The sequence below is a fragment of the Halyomorpha halys genome, unplaced genomic scaffold, assembly GCF_000696795.3.
Source record: "Halyomorpha halys isolate HHAL.00 unplaced genomic scaffold, Hhal_1.1 Scaffold380.1, whole genome shotgun sequence".
In the NCBI taxonomy this organism is placed as follows: Eukaryota; Metazoa; Arthropoda; class Insecta; order Hemiptera; family Pentatomidae; genus Halyomorpha; species Halyomorpha halys.
Genome location: NW_027106430.1, coordinates 1,346,839 through 1,373,278, shown reverse-complemented (window position 1 = coordinate 1,373,278; position 26,440 = coordinate 1,346,839). Strand labels below are relative to the sequence as shown.

At 33.8% G+C, this 26,440-nt stretch overlaps 2 protein-coding genes across 2 annotated transcripts in view; one reads left to right on the top strand and one right to left on the bottom strand.

The window, feature by feature from the left end:
* The window catches only part of LOC106681988 (ankyrin repeat and death domain-containing protein 1A), a 252,329-nt gene that overhangs the window by 162,691 nt on the left and 63,198 nt on the right, over positions 1–26,440 (top strand). The window lies entirely within an intron of this gene.
* On the bottom strand, positions 9,783–10,900 carry LOC106681966 (mantle protein). Its single transcript, XM_014422574.3, has one exon. It carries the CDS (start codon positions 10,898–10,900, stop codon positions 9,989–9,991), a length of 912 nt encoding a protein of 303 aa, XP_014278060.1. The 3' UTR covers positions 9,783–9,988.

Here is a 26,440-nt window from a genome sequence, read left to right as displayed (position 1 = left end):
ACTAAAATAAAAATAAGAAATATTTTTTCGTACGACCTAAGTGAGGTATTCATCCGTTTTCAACTATTGATGACGAATATTAATTATATCTATTAAATAAATCAATTTTATATCCAAATCCGTCTCAACACTTTATTTATTAAGGATTTTTGTATTGAAGATGTCCCTGAAGATGGCTAGAAAGGCCGAAACGTTGGACTAATGAATAAATAAAGTGTTGAGACGGATTTGGATATAAAATTGATTTATTTAATAAATATTACCTTGTCTCAAAAAATTTTGAAATAATATAATTAAAATTAATTATATCTTTTGAAGGAGATGGTAAGGATTGCGGTGAAGAAGAAGGTAAAATTACTTATCAAATATTTATTTATTTTCTGCAGACGTTTCAACCCACAATGTGGATCTTCATCAACGATGTTGGGTGGACAAAGCAAGCAATAAAGAAAACAAAGACTCTTTAACAGACACATGAAAATGATATTCATCTTTTGGTTCTCATATTTGAAGCTTATTTTCAGTACTTTGCACTTTTCCATGACTGTATATCATTACATCATTACTTATTTATTTCACTATTCATATGTTACTATTTACCACGTTTCAATAGCCTTATAACTAAAATTTAGTACGTATTTAATCGTTTTATGGACATAATTGTCATTATCTTTTGGTTTGTTCAACTTAACAATGTTTCAATAAACAGATTTGGCATATTATTTGTTGCAATAATCTTATAATAATTTTTTCAAAAAATATTTATCTAGTACTACTGAACGTAAAATGCTCTGTTATGGCTCAATTTTAATAAAATTAGCACGACAGTTAAATAGGTTTTAGTTATTTTTATTGGAGTTCGTAGTTTTAAAAATATTGAGCGCTCATTGTAGAATGAGTGAAGATTTAGACTTTCCAGTCTGTCACCATTTTATTATTTTTAAAAACAAAAACTTCAGCATACAATTTTCTGTAAATTCTTCCCATGCGAAATTTGTTTTTACTGTTTTAAAAAATAACGTATTTAGCACATTTTTTTTTTCTTCGCTTTTAGTAAGTCAAAAAAGATACCAATAACGAGCTAAAAAATTCAAATCCTTCTTTGTGGGAATTAGTTCAACAAAAAAATCTATATCTCCTTTACTATAGGTAAATTTATTTTTAAAAAATTAACATTACTCAGCTCGATTTCTATTAATATTTTTGTTTAAAAATAGCACCCAATCAGCCTTTGTATTGTGGTTCAGCTGAAATACGGGATGACCTTTTGTTCGACAGTTCTGTCGCAGTCAGCAGGCACACTCGAAGTGTTCGAGTGGGAAACTGCTGTTGTAGATGGGTTCAGTTCAACTCACAGTCTGTCCAGATTAAATCCAATACTTAGGTCGGATATTACATCATTATGGTATATTATAATTAAAAATAAATATAATACTATCCTTTACTGCTATAAGTTTATAAATAGAAAGTAAAAATATGTTTATCGATATAAATCACTATTTCAATTAGGATGAATATTAAGTAAGAATCGTTTTGAAATATGCCTATGCCCAACTTTTCTTCCAGATTATACGAAATGTTTTAGGTATGACAAGAAAAACAGAGTTACACATGCATGAGATAGTGTGAGATTTGAAGAAATTTTAAGGTAACATAAGTACCGACTCGAACTATCCCTAAAAATGGGTACAAAACATAAATGGATTCAGCTACACCAGCTTTCGCGTTAGATACTCCAGTGCACCAAGATAGCTTCATTTGAACTATTGTCTAATCTTAAAATAAATAAGTCAAACAAATCCCATCAAATCACCTTTACCCTTCGTCGTAAACCTACCTACTGCCCTACAGTTTCATTTAATGATGTTACTCTTACCCACTGTCGAACAGATCCGCTACATTGGACTACATTTGGACAAACGATTAACCTGGAATCCTCACACCAGGCTGAAAAGACAGGAAACTGCAGGTCGATTTCGACGATTACAGCACTTACTAGACAAACGGTCTAAACTTCCAACACATTACAAAAGACTGATCTATATGACTAAAAAGGCCAATCTGGACATATGGAGTTGAGCTTTGGGGCTCCACTAAACCTTCGAATTCCTCTCGTATTCAATCCTTCGTAAAATCCTCAATGCTCCTTACTTTGTCACAAATAAAATCATACATAAATAAAGACCTTAATGTTCCCTATGCAACCGATCTAACCCGAACCAGATATCACTCCTTCCATTATAAACTCTCTAACCACTCAAACCCCCTAGTTTCTAATCTTGCATCCTCTTCCATCCCTGACAATCCTCCGAGGCGCCTGAAAAGAAGATGGCCACGAGACCAACTAATGTAAAATGTCATTAGAGTGCTATCAATGGGTAGTTTCTCTACACCCCTGTAGCACTCCAATTTAACTTAGATCAGACTTACTAAATGTATTATAATGTACAGTTGTAAATAGCAATAAATGAATATTTAAAAAAAATAAATAAGAATTGGTCTATTACTAAAATCTTACTGGTTATTATCATTTTGTAAAAAACCTTTCTGAGGGATCTATAACTTCCATAATTTACATTTTGTTTCAATCAAATTACATAAACGGTAAGTAAAAATACTAAATTCATATTTTATTTATTTATTTTATTTTAAAACAATAAAATGAGTATTGTCACTAAATAAAGGTCTTTTAAAAAAATATATTGTAAATTATAGTTGATGATTCACATTTCAAAACTGTTTTTATAGTTCCTACAGGTGACACTCATATATACTAAATCAAAATAAAAAAGTTTTATGTAAAATTCTTATTTTTGTGTAATATAGGCTCAACATAGTCTGAAACTAATATTAAATAAAAAAATATTTACTTAAAACCTTATAATTTTAACTAGGTAGTAGACGTCAAATATAACATGGATTTGGACCACAGATGGAAACGTAACTATTTTTTTATTATACAATTTACTTATAACAATTACTTTAATAATTTGGACCTACACAACAGAACACAAATTAAGAGTACAGTATTCGAAGGAAGACATGAATCCAAAGCTGCCGAGGACACGAAGTAATACTGACCAGACTACGAATTGGACACACTCGACTAACCCAAGAATACCTACTGTCAGGGACATGTAGACAGTGTAACGTAATCCTTAACTGTTAAACACATACTGACAGACTGGAGGCATTTGATAGACAGCGGATTACCATACCATTTGCCAACTTAATTAAACGATAATAGCCCTCATATTCCAGAAATATTTGATTACCTAAAAAAAAATATATATATATATATATATAATTTCATTTATCCACATCTTTAATGTCACTTACCGTTATTGAGTAAAAATAATTATATTTTTTCTTTTCTCTCTTAATTTTATTTTATTTATGGATGTTTCTAAATCTTAACCATTGCTATGAATTCAGCATATATATTTTAGTATGGATATGATTATATTAGGAATGTTCCCCAGAGGTCAGTAAATATGCATAGGCAAACATCACCTTCGCAGTAGATTACCTTATACATTAAAAAAAAAAAAAAAGGAACTAAATTAAGGTTAAAATTTGTTCCTTGATTTCTAAAAGGTAGTATCTAAAATGCGAGCGTAAATTCTGAATATTGAGATTTTTTTTTCATTCCCTTAATGATTACAGAGCTCCCCAACCTTCAGTGGAAGAAAAAAATAAAATACGGATGAATTAAAATGCTGTCGCGTTATACCTCCCTATGAAATAAGTATATCCTCTCAGTGATTAAAATGTAATAAAGTAGGTCATTGTGTGCCATTACATTCTGTTAGATAGGTAACAGAAAGAAGGAAATAGAAAGTTGCTAGAAGCTATGACGCAAAACTAGAAGGCAAGGTGTAATTAAGAAAGCCGTGTACCGAACCACTGGCCATAGAAGTCCGATAGCCTACTAGCCCGATAGGGTCTGGCGGTTAACTCTATCCACTTATTTATTTCTTCATTAGGAAAATAGTTAATTTTTTTTTCATTGCATAAATAGTATTTATGAATTCAAAATTAATTTAGTGTTCATTATTACTAATTCTATGCATAAATATAAGTTACTGCGGGAAGAGCCTTATAAAAAAGGTAATCGGTAGACAGAACAATCGCTCTGATAATCAAATCTTTTTTTTTTTATCCCCCTCCCTTGCCATTTCTGGCACACGGGGTGCGGAAGTAGTGGGGTAGTGCGCGCTGGGATTGCGCATGCCACTGCTCCCAATGATCTTCATCCGTGATAATCAAATCAACACTGTTTATTGATGGGATCCGTCCCCGTATATATATATCCATCAACTGATCAGTTACTCAGTCAGCTGACAGCCTGTAACTCCTCCTCCCCACCAGTTTACGAACAATCCTCGTAAACTAAAAAGAACTTGAAAAAATATAAGAACACAAAAAATATTTTAACAAAAATGCCACCTATTCTAGACTAAAAAACACTTCACAATGAACACATATAAAATAAAAAGTGGTCCATAAAGTAACTTACACAAAACGTTATTTAAAATATTACATAATAATAATATAAACTATAGAAAAATGGTATTTGCATAAGATTTAAAAAACCACCAGCATTTTACACTGAACCCAAATAAAAAAAAAAAAAGATCCTAAAACTAACTTACATCTAAGAATAACAAAAAAATACAATATTGTGTTAAGAAAGATCACAGTATGCTGAGCTGAGGACACTCTAGTTTACCGTTCTGACTCTGGGAGCTTTAATTGATCAATATGAACGTTTCTCCGTTTCTTTGGCATCTAGAGACTTTCAATGGTAACAACATTGTGCACCCGAATTACTATCAATCTTAATGGCCCCACATAACGTTGCGACTCCTTACCGCAATTAGAACTTAGGTTACTATGGTCGGTACTATGGTCCCGATTTATACCACCCCCATGGTATCGCGGACACGTAAATTTTCCCGAGCCACTCTTTTGCTTTTATCAGTTTTTATTCTAACCACAATTTCCTCAGCTCTATTATATTATTAATAAAGTCGTCCTCGTTCACAGTTGTCGCCCTGCAGTTCCGTCAAAGCGCACTATGTCCAAAAAGAATTACGAGCGATGAAAATCCCGTTACTGAGTGAATAGAATGGTTATAAGCTACAATTGCTTTACTCATTGTAACGTCCGGCTCCAAGCCCTTCTCCATCTGATACACCCTCAGATGGTTACTAATTGTGCAATGCAGCCGCTCTATACCTCCCTTGCTCTTAGGATGTCCGGACGTGTTGAGGTGCCATACCACGTCTAGTACTTTCATCTCTTCCCTAATGCTGGCATTATCGAATTCCCTTCCTCCATCTGATGCAATGCGACCGAGAACACCATAAAATTGAAACCAACTCCTAAGTGCATCCTGTACAGCCTCTGCTGATCCGTCCTGAACTTGATATGCCGTAGCGGCCTTACTGAGTGATGATATATATAAGTATAGTACCTGTAGATCGCTCAGTGGTGTATCAGCGGTGGGCGTTTCCTCTTGCCTTGCTTTTGGTGGGTTCCTATCGTATTTGTATTACAGATCTTGCAGGTCCCTATTATCTCCTTTATCGTCCTTTTCATCCTCCACCAAAAGTAGCACCGCTACTCCTTGTTACGTAGGCACGCCTGAATAATTCTAGGTACTTAACAGTCATCTTTCACATCTCTTGGTACCTCATCATTTGTATTGCTTCAACTTTCTGAATATCTGGTTTGACTCCCTCCGTTGAGATTATATGTTCTAAAAAATTGATCTGCATTTGAGTGAATTTTCTCTTGATAATTTTAATCCAAATTGCCTTATTCTTTGAAACACGATTTCCAGATGACGTGCATGTTCGGTCTCCGATTCACTTAAACACTAACAGGTCATCCATATAAATCTGACTCCCTCATCTATGTGACATGTCCTCATCTATCTCCCATAAGAATTCGTCCATAAGGCATACAATTATGCCATATATTAAATTCTCTAAAAAGAGACCATTAAACTACAACTGTAGATCTAAAGTTCCTACACATTCTTCATTCAAGAAACATCTGTGCCAAATTCGTTGAATACAATAATACTCTATTATTATTTTTCCCTGATGCGTATTAAAAATATCAGATCATTCCTTGCTGAATTTATAGCTCTTTATGAATTAGTTCCAACTAAAATGATTAAGGAATATTGTAAATTATCAAAAAGAGGAAAACATACCACGAGTTCCGCACTAGCATCTGGTTTTAATCTACTCACCACCTCGAAAAGATAGGGAGGAAGTAAAAATAATGAAAATTCTTCCTGAACCCGCATCTATGCGTTTAAATGGAGGCTATTGACTAAAAATTACACATTTAAATTTCACGGTACTGATTTTTATCAGAAACCTCTTGAATTTTAACAAGATCTACTTCCACTTTATTTAATAATGCAAGTGAGATCGGAGAAAAATCAGTCTGAAAGGGACTAGTGAGAATAATTTAACCTCGAGCAGAAAAATAGTTCAAAGAAATAGAACAGATAGTTTTCTTAATGCCAAACTGTTAAAATTTCAAGTCAAGTAATAGTTATTTGAATTATAATGCGACCGGTCTGGCAGTTAGTAGTCCCTTAGGCTGATCAAATGCCTGACAACTAATTATGTAAGCACAGCACGTAAGAGCAAACTTTTTTTTATTTATTTTTTTTAATACCTATTAAAATCTCTTACAATATTTTATTCAAGCTATAAATTCGGTCTTTTTTTCGCGCTGCTGAATAATTTGTAATTTGTATTTTACTGTTAATCCATCGGATTCCTTAGTATAATAAATATAACGAGGTGATTTTAAACCGCAAAAATTACACGTTTATATTTGAAGCGTAGTCCAATTTTATACATAATTTGACGAAAATTGTTCTGCATAACTGCTATACAAATATAGAAGATGGTGTATAAAATAAATCGAAATAAAAAAAAAAATTATCTAAAACCAGGTAAATATATTTTGAGAAAGAGTAGTAAAAGTTTTTATATTACTCTTTAATTATCATATACTTCATTTTCGTCATTTATTTTTTTTTTCATAAAACTGTTTTCATAAATAGAATATGTTCCCACGATTGATAATTCCTCAAACAAGTTTACAAAATTATAATCTATTAGGACATATTACAAAAAAAAAAGTAAACTCTGTACCAATACAACCCATTAAGGTTCAGTACTTAGCAAGGAAGTACTGTTACTAGACCACTAGTTGTGCAAGGAGGTGATTTGGTCAGAAAAACGCTCGACCGCCAGATTTTTACCTAATTAAGGGTACCCAATTTATGAGGCTGGGTGGACCCCAGGAGGGCCCCAGGAGGGCCCCAGAATCCACAGGGTTTACTCACGGCTACAGTGTAACAGAAAACAATTTTCTGCCCAGCAAGATTCGAATCTGGGTCCTTAGAATTAGTAGCTTCTTACCTTACCACGGTACCACCGCGCTCCCCATTAGGACGTATAAAAACTTGTATAATATAAATAAATCTATATATGAACAGATGATAGATCGTACACTTATTTTTATTTTATTTCAGATTAATTTGAAAACGGACAAAAACTTGAAATTTCAGAAAAGTAATTCATAAGTTCATAAGGAATTATTGCAATTAAAAATAATAAATATTGTTAATATCTGGATAGTATTTTAGCCGTTCACAAACCATCAGTTAAGTAAATCTAAAACCCTGTCCAATCCTTGCCTAACGGGGCTCACAAGCACATGAATTTATTCATGCATTGACACTTACCTGCCAACTTCTAAGCTTACGGAAGCACACCTGATCTTGTATACAACTGCAAAGCAGACAAAGTTTCATGATAATGGCAGACTTGACTACGTTAAGTTTAACCTCAAGTCTCAAATTCCTAATGTTTACCTTTTGTCATTATGTTGAAAAATCATTCAAACTGCTCATGTCCAATTATTAATATATGGATTTTAAAAATATGCTATTAAGCTATTAAAATGAACTTCGTATTCCATTCGAATTAGATGAAAATTGTTTTCATAATCTTTCAAATTATTTTCTGAACAACTTTGGGTTATCAATAAAACGCTAATTAAAATCACTAATTTATTTAATATTTAAAAAGGAACAAACATGTAAAAATAATTTGAACATTTGCATGTAATACCTTTCTATAATTTTTTTTATTAGCATTTATTATTATTTATTATTTCATCAAAGTATATTCATTTAAGTACATCTTTGTTGAAGCAATCTTACTCCTAAGTTCATTCTTAATTGGTTTTGATTTACCGATCAAAAGACTAAGGAGACATTACAGATCGAGGAGACCAGGGGTCCAGATGGAGTGAAGATAGGACTGGAGTATAAATTCAATATCCAGAAAAAAAATGTAATTCTTTCATCTAAATTCATGATATTGCAAAAGAATTTTTAATAACGACATAAATCAAGCCTATCGAAAAACATTCCAGGGAAGAAACTTGTCAATTAATCGGTGATCGCTAAAAAGTGGTTATTCCTGGACAAGACTCCCCAACTACAATGTATTTTTTATAAATGTAAATGTAATAAAGAATGTACATAATGTAAATAACAGATAATTGTTTCTCTGTTTCCCCATCCGCAACTTTTTATTAATGTTCTAATTATGTAGTAAATACAAAAATAAAAAATTTACTCTGTAGTACCTATTCCCATAATAAAAGTATACCATTAAGATAAAGCTTTTCTGGGCTCTACCACAGATACATGTGATATAACACGAGTAATTACATGTGATACATGAAATATAATACGTTCAAATAAACATATACAAATGGTCAATTTTACAGATTTACATTACGTCATTACGATTAGATTTATAAACTGTTGGAATGAGTCCACTTTCAGTCCAAAAAAATATTTACAGTAAAACCAAATGTCAAAGAGATACCAGAAAGTCATATTCGATATAAGTGACATAAAAAATCAGAGAGGATTGGTAAGTGTGATTAAACTTTTTTTTTCTCAAAACTATAAAATTTAAAGTTATAACATCAAAAAAATTAATCGGAAAATTGGTATTTAGGGAGAAGGAGTTGTGGGATGTAGTTTTAATGAAATTAGAAAGGAGGTCATTATTCTATTTTCCTTCTATGATTGAAAATTCAATTTCAAGATTCAATATTTATCTAACCATTTTACTGTAATTTGTAGATAATTTCTTAGCTAACTTCAAGAAGTCGAAGTAGCTTTCAAAGTAATTATTAAATGGATTGCAGGGATACAATCAGTTTTGTTTTTTGTTCAATGAAATACCTATGAATAAATCATTTAGTAGAAGGATTTTTTTAAATCCTAAAATTATGATGCGAAATGGTTCTGAGAAATTATCATTTGAATTATATTTCAACAACCTTGTTAATGTAATCACTTTTTTTAACCGTATTTGTTAAACTTACTCTTGAAATGTATCTTACAAAATATCATAATTTCAGTCTAATTAACTTTAATTTAATAACGCAAGATGTATTCTAAATATTACTGCTAAAAAGTATTTACACTTTATTAACTACTAAAACAAGCAAGCTGATTAATTGGAGCTAATCGATAATTAATTACAAGCCGTATCTAGTTACTGTAACTTGATATTACTCTGCATGCTAATGTTATAGTAAGGATTCCAGAAACATCAACTAGTACAGAGGTTAATAATTTATTAATTAACTTAAAAATAAGAGGTGACTAAATAAAAAGGAAATATGAATCCGAGAATTTTTTTTTTTATCAAATCTGTATTTATAAAAATAATAAATATACATTTTTACATTATTATACAAGGTTAAGAAAGTAAAAGAATACATCGTAACCCAACAATCAGAGTAACAATACACACCATAATAAAAATACCCGTATAGAACAAAGCCTAAAGTAAATGGATCCACAATTTAGAAAACAACAGAGTAACTGTTTAGACCTTACACCCATTGTCCAGTAGCTTGCTTAGAAGTGGTTTCCTTCCGAACTGTAGCCAGCGAAGGAGGAGCCGCTGAAGTGATCACCCCCTGAAGAATATCCACCACTTCCATACCCTGAAGACCACTGGCCGCTTCCATAGTCCCCAAGACCGGATGAGCTCGAATGTCCCTGGATGGGTTTCCAGTCCTCCTGGAAACCAGCGGACAGGTGGTCTGAGAAACCTCCATTCTGGGAGCCACCGTGGTATTCTTCATGCTTCGGGATCTCTACCTTGTAAGGAACCTTAACTTCTACTTTATAAGGAACTTTGACTGGGTACGGTACCTCTTTATAGACTGGGTATGGGACTTTCTTCTCTACGGTGTAAGGTACAGGCTTCTCTACGGTATAAGGTACAGGCTTCTCAACTGGGACTTTGACTGGTACCTTCACCTCTTTGTAGACTGGATAAGGTATTTTCTTCTCTACTGGATAGTGCACTGGATACTTCTTCTCGACCGGGATCTTCACTGTGTATGGCACTCGTTTCTCAACGACATAAGGCACTTTCTTCTCAACATAAACATTGTATGGCTTTGGTACCTCTACTGGGTATGGCTTATCAATAGGGACTTTGACTTCGTAAGGAACTTTCTTTTCTACAATGTAGGGCTTAGGTACTGAAACTTTCACTTCATAAGGCACTTTCTTCTCAACGTATACTGGATACGGCTTGGGTACGTAGACGGGGTAGGGTTTGTCAACAGGTACTTTGACTTCATAAGGGACATGTTTTTCTACTTCGACCGGATAGGGCTTAGGTACCTTCTTAGTGACAACGATGCTCTTGACATGCTCGAAGTGCTCGTGATGGTGCTCCTTGGGCTTCTCCTCCCAACCGTGGGAGGCGGCTGCTAGGCTGAGGAGGCTGCAGACCACTACACTTGAGAACCACATGATTACTTGCCTTCTGGACTTCTTGAAGATCCTTATATATGATCCCCACCAGTTACGTGTACGGCTTCCTCTGTAACGCAACTACCGTACCAACTACATAACATGAGTGCAGTGGTCTGTGATCCATAAAGTTCTGGCTCGGTCATTTATAATGTAGAAAGTATTATGTTAATTTGTTTCAGTAATTAGTAGATTAGTTGTTTTTAATAATTAATTTATTTCAGACTAATCCTAGAATGATATCCAGCAATCCAGGCACAATTTCATAGCAACTTAAGAATACTAATGTGTATTTGAGGGCACCACATACTACATAGCCCACGAATTAGCACTGTAAAATTAAGAACACTATATCTTTCGAATAATCCAAAACATAAAAAAAAAATCTGTTCTGAGAAACAGATTAATAACTTACGTTTATATTTAACGATACAATCGTAGTTACACAAACGCAAGGTTTCGTCAATAATTTCCAAAAAAAACCTAACTTGATATCAATCTACATCTTTATCAGATTTAGATAAAGACCGATGAAGGATATGTAATCAGATCTAACTCCTGATGATACAAGAGTGATTGTAATCCTCTGCTAACTAAAAAAATAAACTAAATAAATCAGATACTTGGAGGTTAGTTTTAAAAACTATGACTCTCGGCAGGAAACACTGTATAAGATACCCTTTCGTGATTAAACATTTTTATTGATATTTGTTCGTCATATTTAATTACAGCAAATAAACACCAATTCCCAAGTAATTTATATTTACGATACTAAAATAGAATAATAAAACGCACTTTTTCCTATAATTCCCGTATTTTTTTTAGTTATCCGATATCTATTCAGTAACAATCATGTTTAACTGTTTTTTTTGTTTTTTTAACTGTTTAAAGAAAATAGACAGGTTTTTACTTTTCTTTGCATCATTTGTAATTGTTTAACAAGTAGATGAATGAATGACAAATCTCAAGATTTTTCCCCTGAAACTAGAGTAAAAAAACCATCGAACTATAAAAAACATTTAAAAATTAGAGAAAACCCATCAAGTGAAAAAATGACAAAAAACCCCCGGACACAGGTTTCTTCAGCCCCTGCTTTTATTCTACTCTCTAGTTATTTAAAGAGTACTATAAATCACAACTTTATAATTTGCTTCTTCTATTGATTCTTTCAGAAATATGCAAGGAAAGGTTGGCCTAACAGGAGTGAGGAAATGACTTTTCGACATTTAGAATATAATTTTTAGTAATATTCAAGGTATCTAAACAAATATCAATTGACGTCAAATAAAGAAAATATTAAATTGTGTACCGAGATATTTTTTTTAATTACGGTATAATTGATAGAAAGGATAACTTTGGGATATTGGTTAGCAATTTATGGAAGAACGGTTCATAAATGTACAATTAATACATCACAATCACCTACGATTTACATTTTACACATATTACGTGAACATATTATTATTACTGATTGTACAAAAAAAAAATGGATATTTGTTTATTTTCTTAAAGTCGTGGTAAGTGTTTAATAAGCTTTAGGTCCATTTTAACGTTCACCGTAGCATTCCCATTAAAATATTGATAGTAGATAATTCCCCTTGTCATTTCTGTTCCTGCCAGAGTACTCAACTACGGTAATCCCAATAAAGAACAAACATCAAACAACCATAAAAGACATAATTTATTATCTGCTACCCAGCCATAATTCTAAATTTTACGTCTCCCAATAAACTAAATCGTTAAATAAATTTAATCTTATTATATTCAATGATGTTACTTGCGTCTAGGTATAAATCACATAATATTCAAAAACAGTAAATTGGCGAAAGTACCATGCCATACCATCGTTATGCAGAAATCTCAGATATTTTTTTTTGTTTTACACATTTTTTATAAGAGATGGGCCACAAAGGAACTAGTAATAATATTTTTTTAAATTCACCGTGCTTTGGCAAACGTCCTTTCTATATTTCTCAGTACTATCCATTATAGATATACGGCACTGTCACGTGTTACGCGTGTTATTTATTCCATATTACAGTGATTCATTTAGTTTTAGTCTGAAAGAATTTTTCACAATATTGATGACGTCAAATTGTTTAATTAGGGCGAAACTGGCCTAATACTGGTTTAAGCCAAGGCCTGCATTTCAACTAAGACCATTAGGAAATAATGATGAGAATTGGGTATCGGTTGCAATCTTTTTTTGGTTTTAATGGTTATTTTATGCCTGGTTCTAAACCCTCCAGCGCCTACTGTCACCTACAGGTGTATTAAAAAAGTTAACGTCTATAACTACTTCCATTAAACTTATTTTTAATCCTAAAATGAATAAGAATTCTAAAAAAAGGTCTAATAAAAGGTTTATTGCCAAAACCTTACTCGTTATAATCATTTTATTTACAACATTCTGAGGTTTCATTGACTGGCAAGATTTAAATTTTGTTTTACTCTAATTACGCAACGATAAAGTTGACTACAAATACTAAGTTAACATTTTATTTTGATTGAATATGCATAATCACTAAATAAATGTATTTTAATAAAAATTATAATACATTATAGCTATGATCCACATTTCAATATTTTGTATTAGTGCCAATTGTCACATGGCGGTGACACCAATGCAAAATCCAATAAAAAAATATTATTATCTTTTTTAATAAATCAAATAGTATCCTTGTTAAGTCTCAACAATCTCTAATATATCAACAGTCCAATGTTTCGGCCAATTCGGACAATCTTAAATATAAATTTACACCTAACATCCAAATTTAAAAATGTTATACAAAATTGTGTTAGCAACCACTTTTAATAACATAAATATTTCCTAAGAGTTTTTTATATACATCCATAGTTTTTTACACACTTATTTAGAAATTATTAAATTTACTCCTGCTCTATTTGGTCATTATATTTTACCTTAAATCGTGTTAAGAAAGGTGAAAATCTTGCTGACTTAGATAATTTTTGTTTTTTAATTAACTTTTTACGATTAAAGATTAATTAATGACAGTTTATGAAACTTTATAGATCGTACAATAACTTTATAAATCAAGAATAATGCGATTTTTGTATTAATTCTTTGCAAAAATATATCATATGAAACCATTTTTCTAGTAAATAATCAATAAAAGAATATTTTAATTTTATGTGTTCTGTAAAAAGGGTTAATTCAACAAACAAAGCAATTTTGTTTATGCGTATTTGTTGAAATGTGGCTCTAACATTCTTCATTTTCAACATATTTTTACTACACTAGATTCGTTCAAGCTGAAGACAGACGGCAATCAACAGGACAAATATTGTAAACCAATTTCGAAAACAGTTCAAACAGCTTATACTCAAAATTCCGTTAGATACTCCAAAGGTTTAGCAGAATATAAATGAGGAATTACCATTGCCTAAACCGGAAACTGGCCAAAACTTGTGTCACGCAATGTTTACTAAAACCTGACAATCAGATCGGATTGAAGGTGACGATTTCTAATCGATAACTCAAGCTCTATAGTATTCCCTAATTCGTTAATACAACTGATCAATTATTTAACAAATTAAATGTAAACATCGATTTGCAAATAACCCTCTCCTTTCATGAAGTAGCATTAAGTTTTTAAGTTTGTGACGGCACGAGCAGCTGATACGCACCAAACATTTGAGGAATGCAGAAACCCCTACTTTTTAGTACTCACATTTATAATCATGAAAACATTGGAAAGGAACCTGCAGAACGCATCGCGATATATTCAAAATTCAATGTCATTTTAGAATTTTGTGTTCTCATATAATCATTATTTTTTACATGGCATGATTATAATTTTTAGTGGAATCATTGAAACATGATAAGTCATTTTAGGTATTATTCATAGTTTTCCTATTAAAAATTGAAAGATTAGTCTGTATCTATTCAGTTGTTTTCGTCTTGAAAAAAAGAGTTACAGTTCTGTAATTTCTAAATAAATTTCGTACTTATGAAAATGAAACTGAATCTGTGAATTCAAAATATTTATCAGTTAACAACAGAATATAGCTTTCAATAGGAATGGCTTGTTCTTCCTTTGTGAATAGTGATGAGTGTAACATCTTGATATACCGAAACATCACCAAATAACATGAAAAATACACTTATTGGTGCATATTGAGCCAAGTGTTATGAAAGAGGTATTGAACGTGTAACTCAGATAGTTAAATCTAATGAGGATTAGTGAACACTGTCTTGCATTGCATGTAACACGTAAAGCTTGACAAAGAGATTTCATCTCAATTAAATGTCCATTAGATGATGGAACGTTATTATGTAAGAACTCCACAGATCATGATCGAGGAAAACTACACCAACAAACGAACCAACAACTGAAACATTATTCAAAACAATAAACTGGAACTGCAATTGATGATCCAAACTCAGATTTGTTACAGCTGAAGCTCCAAGTAACAATACTTGACGATACTTCAGATATAGAAATGAACTAAGTGCTTGGTAAGATTGCATCATACAGAAGGTATGGCTCGGCTAGGTCAGTATATCTCTCCGCTCCGGTACTGCCATATGCCGCCTCGCCATATTGGGAACGGTAAACTGGAATCTTATCAACCCATTTCCAATCCACAGCCTTGGAGATTTATTAATCCATTCACATAGAGAACTAACCTTTTTCATTTATATTCTTTACAAAACATACTAATGGAAGTTATCTACCCAAGAATATCTCTCAAGATCTCACCATATTCGCAAGTGTTAGGTTCATTCTCACCCACATGATACTCACAAGAAAAATGCTATAAAAGTACAGTTAATTGTAGAAAGTTGAAACTCCCAAAAGGCATTCCTCTAACAATAATTAAATTCACACACAAATTTTTAACGCTCTAACTCAACTTGGAGAGGCTTAATTTCAGCTAATTGGATATAAAGAGGTGCTAAAACGCAATCTTGCACCTCTAATTACTATCGATACAGTGCAGTAGTCAATATTACTTTAGAGAAAGGTCTAAACACTCTAGTAATTAAAAAAACAAATTAGTATTCAACTTTGGGAAAGGAATATGATCTTCGATGATCAAGTTCGCTGAGCTATGAAGTTGAAATGCCGTTCATTCCCTCTCATGCTATGTACTTTTTTAGCTGCATTTTCAAGTTTCAGAAGCATTAATAAAACAATTTTTGATGAATATTGTACAAATAAATAGAGACTTTATTACGAGGAATAAATGTAGAATATATATAATTTTTTTTACTTTCATTCAATTGTATATGAAATACATAGAGGCCAAATAACCAGGTGCTTGTCTCTGTGTGTATGTGGTCAGCCTTGCTCAAAAACAAAAAGTATGTTCTATGACTAGTTTGTTTCGCTTCATTTGATATGCATCGAAGTTTTAACAATTCCGACAACAACAATATGATGTCTTTGTGTGATTTAAAGTGTATTATAGTTAGTTGTATCTTGTAGTTTGTGTCTGTGTGTATGTGGTCAGCCTAGCTCAAAAACAAAAAGTATAAAAGTGAAATTTCATGTTTAAGGGGTGAGTATGCCTGGTTCCTGACAGACCAGGACTTCGACTATCGACTTCTTCGACTGACGTGATGTGCTACTTTACAGAATTAATTTTTTACATATTTTCGATTTTTCTCAAAAATTATTCTAATGATTTTACTCATTTAATGAGCTAGTATATCAATGTACATTTAATAACAGATAAGTCTTATCCTATTAAATTAATCTGACAGGGCTTAGATGCCCATTAAAAAAACAAAAGTGCTCTACTTTTTTTTTGTTTATTTGAATTAATTGAGCCTCGCACATTTTATATATATTTAATAATGAATAAATATATAATCTATGAACGTATTTGATAATTAACTTGTGAAGATAAGCAGCAAACTATTTTTTCCAGGTTGAAAATATGTTTCAGAAAATAAGAGTCGTGAGACAGACTTATTACATACCGTTGAGAAGCCAAATATATGACATATAAAGTCGTAGAAAGTAATGGACAATGACGAAAAACGTATAAATAAAAAACAAGACTCTGATGTTTAACTATCGAGTGAATACGCATTAGGTTGTTTTGCTTCATTTGACATGCATCAAAGTTTTAACAATACCGACAACAATATGATGTGATTTAGCTACAGCTGTGCCGATACCTGTCAACGTAGGGACACCCTTCCCATCAAGGGTAATGGGTACAACATGCTAAAGAGACAAAAAACATTATCCAGGTAGTTTATACAAACACTTGTACCAAACACTTTTAGCCCCTTGTAATGAAGTCTTCTTGGGTATGGCTAATAAGAAATAAAATTGCGAAAAGGACTTTAAGGGAAAAAAGGGACTTGACAACGTAAAAGAATACGCACTTGCGTTCTATCATCGGTTCAGTGAGGACTTCACACATTCGAGACATCACCGCTATACCGCTTTACCTCCGTACCGCTGTACTACTGTATCGCACTGTACCGTTGAGTCCTACCGCACTATACCGGGCAGTCTTGCTGTGGCAGGGCACCGAAATCACCACTACGACATGGCAGTTGCAGGAGGCAGTGGCCTCGATCTGATGTCTCTCCTACCTCCCGACCAGGATAACCTCAGAATTGAAGACGTGCGCATGGCAGAAGATCTCCCCGTGAACAAAGGAGCGAAGAGGATACTGGAGGAAGGGTGGGTGCCTCCAGGCTGTGCCCCAGGCAAAGCACGCGTACAAACAGAGGCGCAACGTGGACATCTCAGTGGCTAATCCAACTCCCCTCCACAACAAATAGGGCGTCTTCCAGCGGGACCAGCAGCCCCCCCCCCAGCAGCAGCGCCCCCAGCAGCAGCGCTCCCAGCAGCAGCCCAAGGCGAGACGTCCACCTCCAATTATCATTGCTCCTGCCATGGCGCAACGGTCAGTAAAAGAAATGTTGGCCATCATCGGAATTAGAAAATTCACTATAAATAATTCCTGGCAGGAGACCCGTCTCTATCTCGAGACAGAAAATGACCACAAACTGGCCAGCGAGCTCATGAAGAAAATTGGACTAATCCAGTTTTACACATTTGTCCCACGAGGGACGAAGAGGTCCAAAAAGTGGATACTATATGGGTTCGACTTGGACACTGACTTCCAAGGAGGCCAGTAATCTCGAGGAAAATCTCCCGGGATTCAAACTGACCCGGCGACTGACAAAGACCCAACCGAATGGGCATCGAACAGAAACAGAGCTACTACAACTTGTGACGGAACACCACGTCACAATATCGGACATATGGTGACCTCTAAGGAGTGCCCTGTGCGGTGAACCTTCTGGAGAAGAGGAGGACCAAGAGGGAAGTTCCAGCAACACCAGCAGCGCAGCCCAGAGGACAGACACTCAGCAGGAGAATCCAGAACGACGTCACCTTCTCTGAACTGATGGGAGGATCTCCAGTCCAGAAGCCACAAACAGCCGTCGACCCAGCCTGCCCCGGTGACCAGTGCCTCTGACATCCCAGCCATGGAACAGCTATGCGCTCGCATGGACCAAATGATGAATATGGTGACTACGCGCACCTAGTCCCCAATTACAATGTTAGAGGCCTCTCACCGAAGCAGGCTGAAATCGAGCTTCTACTGCAGCAGCACAGACTATCAGTCGTAGCGCTCACCAACACAATGCTTTCCGCCTCATCACGGATGTACTTTCAAGGGTACATCACATACCGAGAGGCCTGTCTGTACGGAGCTCGTGAATGAGTCATGATCTTGGTCAGGAGAGACATCCCGTCAAGGAGCATTCCGAACCCAGTGATGGCTACCGAGGGTACTCATCTAATCACAGTGGATGTACGGTTTAAACACCGTCACACATTCACCTGTGTCTACAGAAGACCTCGGGCAGGTCTCACGGCCGTGAAGCTCCTACTGCAACACCCCCAGGCGACTAGCCGGCATTTTGTCCTGGGGGACTTCAATGACCGGCACACACCCTGGTTGTGTATTAGTAACAACCGACTGGGTACTTACACCACTAAGACCAGGCTGTCTCTCTTCCACCCGGGAGTGCATACCTTTAGGCACGCGGCCCGCCCTTCGTGCACGTCAACACTCGACCTTCTCCTGACCAGAAGTAAGCACACGGTCACGGACTGCCAAGTGCTGCCCTACGGACCATCGGACCACAGGCCAGTGCTCTACACCTTTGAAGGTACGCCCGCTGCATCACCTGCGAGCAAATATCTACTCCACGAGGCTGACTGAAAAGGATACAGGTCGAGTGTTACTGAAGCACTACCAACCATTGTGCAAGACCGCACCCCGAACGAGGCAGAAGGCAGCCAATAGGAACAGCCCGAAGTGGACGGTGAGGGCCGGAAACTCTCTAACAGCATCCTCTACCTCGGCGTGACTCTCGACAGGCATCTCATCTTCTCCAGTCACGTCAGGGAGAGATTTAAGCTGGTCCGACAGAAGTCATACAGGCTCTACCACCTGCTCACTTCAAGGCAGATCTCGCTCCGACTCAAGCTGAAGATCTACAAGGCCATCTTACACCCGACTCTGCTCTATGGTGCACCACTCATGCGACACTTCTACAATACCACGTTAACCAAACTGCAGAGCTTCCAGAATTCCCTCCTTCGGCGAATAGTCAGAGGAACCACACTCCAGCGGACCAGGAATAGAGTAATCAGTGAGCTCCAACTACCTTCTGTGCCGGAATTCATAGGCCGTAGGCACATCAAATTCTTTTATGGGCTGAAAGCCTGTGCCACCCCCCCTATTCCGAGAGATCGCCCCTTCACCGATACCTAGGAGGTGGCCAAGCACGGTCCCCTTGGTCGACGTCCTCGCTGAGGGAAGGACTTCTGGCTCTGCAGCCTGAAGTCACCCACACCTCAACACCACCAGCCGGAATGGTCCCTCCCCATTCTCTGTTAGACACCCGGCTATCATTCCACTCATGTACAAACCGCCTTCAGCGGACAATATCATCTTATAATTCCATCAGGCAAAACAAGATAAACTGTTGATATGTGTATATATAATTTTTCCTAGGTTAAGTAAAATGTATATAATTGTAATTGATTGAAAATAAATAAATAGGTGGTTAGAAAAAAAAATAATAGAATACAGAAGAAGGCAGATCGCAGAGAGAAGAGGATGCACTTTGAAGAGCTACTACTACTAAGCTGGGCTAACAGACCTGGAACGCCACGGCTTAGGCACAAGACGACACCCACTGCTAAGACAACAGATGGTTATAAATAATTTATAATGTAATCGATATTTTATGGCAAACCATTTGTCTGGATTATTCAATCATTTTATAATTTCATAGATACAAATTAGTAAACTGGTAAACACAAAAGCCTGATATACGATCTTTTCTTATAATCATAAAGATGACATAGTGTGTTAATTAAACTTAACCTACCAACATTCTGAGTCTTTCAGTGGAAAATTTACTCCATAAAATTATTCCTAGTATTTTCAACATAGATTCTATAAAAATTTAGCATTAAATAAATGCTTCAGGGCAGGATGTCAATTTTATTAAACTGTTATATATATTTATTATCTTGTCATACTTTTGCATTGTGGAATATTACTAAAAGTACTTTTTGAAAACTATTAAAATTTAAGTAGGACAATCTGTCATTTGGTAAATTAATTGGAGAAGGCATTGTTACAGTGAGTAATTCAGAAGTCTCTGTTCTAAAACAAGAGAGGATTAATTCCAATTCGAAGGGGATGGGGAGTACAAGTTGAATGGCACCAAACATTTTCGTAATCCTTGAACCACTTTACATTAATAAAAATAAATAAATTTGAAATGGACCTCTCTTTGTGGCATTACCAATTTATTCTTTAATGAATAAAATGTAATCTGTTGAAAAATCTCTGCTTTGAATAGAGACAGTTAGTTTTCATAAGTTTGGACTATCCATTTCAGCTGTTTTATCTGATTCTAAAAAACGAGGATGTTTTAAAAAAGACAAGTTCACATAAATTTGTCGTTGTTTATTTTCGAATTATAGAAACTCCATAACCCTTCAAGCCAAACACATAAACTTGACCGTTTACACAAAGTACAATTCAACTTAACATTATTAAAATTTAATTTTGAAAAAGTTACAATTGTTGTTCAGATATTTGTGTTAATACATGTACTATATAGTATGGTTTTAATTATATGTTTTCAAATTTTAGCCTTTTTTTTTAATAAATTAGTTTAAAATTAACTTTATAATTCATAAATTGATCTAAACATGCTTTTTTAAAAGTTGCAATTCTCAATATGTTCACGACTCCCTTTTTACTGTATATACCATAATGGATATTGGAAGGGTACCAAGAATTTCCAAATTCTCAAGTAGTTCCACTGCCTTGTGGTGGCGACTTAAGGCTAACCACGCTGAGCGAGGTAAGAACGAAAAAATTAAAGCTATGGGCATCCAAATTTCGAGTTTGCTATTTCTTCAATGAAAATATATATTTTTTGAACTAATTTATTTTTCTTTCAAGGAAAAATAACGTTTACTACTTCTTATTTCATTATTTTATCTTCTTGACAAAGTTTCAGACTCCTGTCCATTATCTCATCCAATCTACAAATTATTGCACTATAAGAAGTCAGTTCTCATCAACCTTAACAATCACTTTTAAATTTATATTTAACTTTTTAGAAGTTCGGACGAATTCCTTAAAGGGAAGATATGGTAATTATATAAAAATAAAAAAAATAATTGGAAAATAATAAGAAAGAATTGGCTTTCCTCAATTCATGTAGTGATTGGTATCAATACACAATATTTCATGTAATTTTAAATGATACAAATTTAAAAGTGAGTATAAAGGTTGATAAGATCTAACTTCTTCTACCAAAATAATTTGTAGATGTAGGCATGCAGGCAATGAAACTTTGTCCGGAAGGTAAAATAAAAAGAATTCATGAAAATTATTGGAAAGAAAACGAATTAGTACAAAATATTGTAAACCCTTAACCGCAGATACAATAATGAAAAAAATACACATCGATTCCATTGCCAAAGCGCCATTTTTATAGTGAGTGGTAAAAGCTGATCCAAATCACGTAGGGGACTAGCGGACTGGGCTGCTAAACCACAAATGATAGTTAATGACTAACCGTTGAAGACAGATTTGACGCAATCCCTTCCATCATCATTAATGCAAAACAAGGGTTGCAGAATAATCGTAACCAATTAGCCATTACTCTATATATCACTGACCTCACTGGCATTCTTTTCGTGAAGAAAAATTGCACAAGAAACCCGAGATAAAAGAGACAGCTTAAAAGAAATGTGGAGGTTTTTTTCTCGTTACTGGATAACTTAATTCTAATAAATAACTTTTTTTTTTTTTTTTTTTTTTAAGGTTAAAATACTTCAAGTTTTACTATTCTTTTTTTTCTTATATATAAAAATAAATAATCAAAATAATAAACCCAGGTGGGATGGCTGGAATAAAATTTTTTATAAACACCTCACAGCAGTGATATATTTTCCAACCCTGACAGCATAGACTTTTATAACTTTGTCCCCTATTTTCCATTTTAGAGTAATACACTAATCTTTGTGTGATGAAAAATTATATATATTTCATAAAATTTAAATTAATTAATAGTTTAATAATAATGGTTCAATGAATTATTAAAAAATAATATTAAAATTTTCAATCTAATTTGATTATTTCATTTCATCATTTTAATAAAAAGAAATAAATTTATAGTTCCATCTAATCAGTAAATCTGAAGATAAAGAGATTTTCACCTAATAATACAAATTATATCTAAGATTAAAATTTACAAAACTTACTAACTGTATTTTTTCTATTACGCTGAAATAGCGCATAGCCACAGCGGAGTGCTACAAGGATCAATACTTGCATCTTTATTGTACATCATGTAAACACGCGACATACATATTAGCACCGAGATTCTGACTGGTTGGCACACTATAGCAAACAAAATGGTCGAAGGAGAATAAGAAAATCTGAGGCAGGTCCTAATATACAACAATATCTGAGTACGTCACAACTACAGGTGGAATGGGATATATTTAAAAAATAATAATAATTGATACGTTGAAGAAGCTTTATAAAAAAATTTCAATCATCATGAGATTAAAGGAAAAAAAGATTCTATAAAAATTATTATAGTGAAAGGAGAAAGAGAGGGCAAATGTGGCCGTTTATATTCAACATTAATTTTCAAATAATAAAACTGAAATAAAATATAAAACCACGTTTCCCCATGAAAATTCATACTATTCTACTCAAACTGCCGCAACTTTCGGAATCTATAGCCAACGCAATGTAAACAAGTAAAAACGAATAATTTTCAAAAATATTTTTTATAATATTGTGACGAAGGTTAAAAAATATTCACTTAAACTAGAGAAATTCGGGAAACAATTCTTTCCTTAATAACAAACAACCTTTATAAAAATAAAATAAGAATGGTAAAACTTTAGAAATTGCTCGATTGAAAATTTTACATCATTAAAGCCGTGCTTATCATATTCTTGGCCTGAGTCTTTCATAATATTTCCTTGTACTATCTTTTATTTATCGCCTCAGTGTCCAGAATAATAATTTTTCTGGTCTTCAATGATATTAGTAATGATAAGAATTAATTTATTTCCTAGTTTTAAAGATAAAATTTTATTTCGTTTATTATGGAACTTTAGCATCAAATAGTCAAATATTCTTATAGAACATTTTTAATTCATTAGTTTAATATATAATATATTAATTATTTATAAACATATTATATACATAGTACATATATATAGTTAAATAGAGAGTTAAATCGAGCAACATCAAAAAGGTGACATTGGAAAAAGGGCAGTGCTTTTAGAACAACGGTTATATAAGGAGCTGATTCTTTCATGATCCCATTCATCCAGTCAGATTTTTCATAATAAAGGGTATCATACATTCATAATGAACCCACTTAATGAGACTGGGTGGAAACTGTGTGAGTGATATTAATTGATAAATATATTTATTTTAAAATATAACTGACTTAAACAATTAACCTACAATAAGAGAAACATATTTTTAATAAATTATAAAGTATTCAGTATAGTAATGAACTTTAAGTAAATAATATGTATATTTTACCTATATAGTACCTCATTGATAATGAATGGCCTGAGGGCCGAAACTTCAGGGGAAAATAAATAAAGTTGAGAAATAATGATCAAAAGGTATTTGTGTTTTAAGTTATTTGTAATTCATTTAATCAGCTATAACCAAGAATTATTGTATACTCTCCTTACAAGATATAATTATAAACATGTAGACGATAAAAATAACCTTATTGGACTCATAGAATCTGAAGAAAAATATTTTATCTAATTCCAACCAATCAAAAAAACTAGCAGTTCACAAAATCTATAAATCTCACCCAGATTCGAGAAGCCAAATTAACCAATCATATTAACATTGGCCACACCAAAAACTTCACTACAGGCCATAGTGTGGCTCAAAACAGCTATTCGTATTCAAATGCAGCGGAGGTTGGAAGAGGGTCTCCTCTAGGCCGTTTATTAACTGAATTAGAGCCACATAATTTTCAACCCTCGCTTAAACTTTCTCATTCCGAAACAGAGTCATCCTTTAGGCATCATCATTTCCAGACGGTTCTTGGACGGGAAAATCTGAAATTCCACTGAACAAAATAAATACTATATATATAAATAAAAACTTTTTTATTTCGAGATCAACTAAATTTATTTGTTTTAACATTTGCGGCATTGGTATAGGAGTTAAATATAAATACATTAATCTAAGGCTACACAACGTATAGTTACTTTTCTCAAACTGATTCATAAATAAATACGTTTTTCTAATATGTTACGCAATGCATAAATACCTTAACGTTACTTTATTATTAATGTTATGTCATGTTATTATATATACATTAATTTATTAGGTTACGTAACTTATAGTTACTTTTATTTCTACATAACTCATAAATGTTATGTTATGTTATCATAAATACGTTTATCAATTTAAAGAGGTGAAGAAATAGCTGATGTTTGAAGGAAGTTAGAGAAATTAGGGAAGAGGCATTAGGGACAGAATAATAGGCCAAGGATTCTAACGGCTAAGAAAGGTTTTGTCAAAGGAAGTAGTCCTATGTGATAGAGTATTGGTTGGGTTCTGGTGTGCATGGAGTGAACAGAGGACCGCGAGGTAATGTGTTCAGTGATAAAGTAAGATTTATTATTTCTTAAGGACTGGAATAGAAAAGAACCATTGAAGTATTGGAGTTAAAAAACCTCTTTAGGTGGGTATAATCTCCAAAAATATGCGTGAGCCTGGCACCCCGTAAAATAAATCTAAAAAAGTAATTCATGAGATGCTTTCCCTTCAAAGTCATCAGTGAGTCCTCCATATACCAGGTAACGGTAATCTAAATGGAGAAAATATTTGGTACTACCCGAAGTGTGTAAAACCATTATGCAAACACTTCGTTGATGGATCCCAGACGGACGTGAGGTTTTTGCTTATATTTGGAGTGCTGATAAGATGGTGTTTGGCGACAAACCACCGTGATGATTGCTAATATTATGCTATTAATGTAAATAGTCTGAGTCTATATAAATACCTCTTTCGGATTTAGCCTCATGTTCAATCAGCTATTACAATGTAGTCCCTTCTTGTTCTCCCAACAATTCTGAGAAACCTTATTTCTGCTAGTGTTGCTCTACTTTCATTTTTGTCTGTTATTATCCAGCATTCGAAAACTGGAAACAATCTTAAATGTTTGGTACAAAAAAGACAATCCTTCCCCGGCGGACCCGCCCCAGAGAGCGACGTTCCTATATCACTTTTGAAATATTTAATTGAAACGGGAAGAGAAGACTTTAAGTTAAATCAAGCAATAATTAAAAAGCGCCTGAAATTGATAAACGGAAAAACTTTCAGAGTAAAGATTTACCTATAGCTACATTCACTGCAGTTTTCGAAAGCTTAAGACCAAGAAGATAAACATTTCAAATATAAATTACTTTCCGATTTAGAGAGGGAAAATTGAAAGCGGAAATCTTTGACGAATCATGAACCGCATAAACGACAATCATTTTACAAACTTTGTGACCTAAGTTGGTTTGGAAGCATATCAGTCGTCAACAAGCTTATGGGGATCCCCAAAGTAGCAGAATATTTCGAAAGTCATCAAAATGCTTCAGAAAATGAAAGAGATCTGGTAAGAGAGACATGATGATATGATCTATATCTGGACAAACGTTTTTTTTTTATTACAAATATCGATGAAGTAGTGTCATAAAAAGATTATATAAAAGTTTAATCTATGAAGGAAGTATTTTTTTCACGATTTGATGAATTCAACCTAATATACGTAGATAATCTATACTTTACATCTGATTTGCAGTAAAAAATAAGTACATAAAAAAGAAGATAAAAAAAACAAGTATAATTTTTACTATTTCCATTTCCAAATGAAAATCGGAGAAGCGAGGGGAATAACAAATTGTCGAGGTGGAGGTTCACCATAGATCATTTCTAAATAAGTCACCAAAA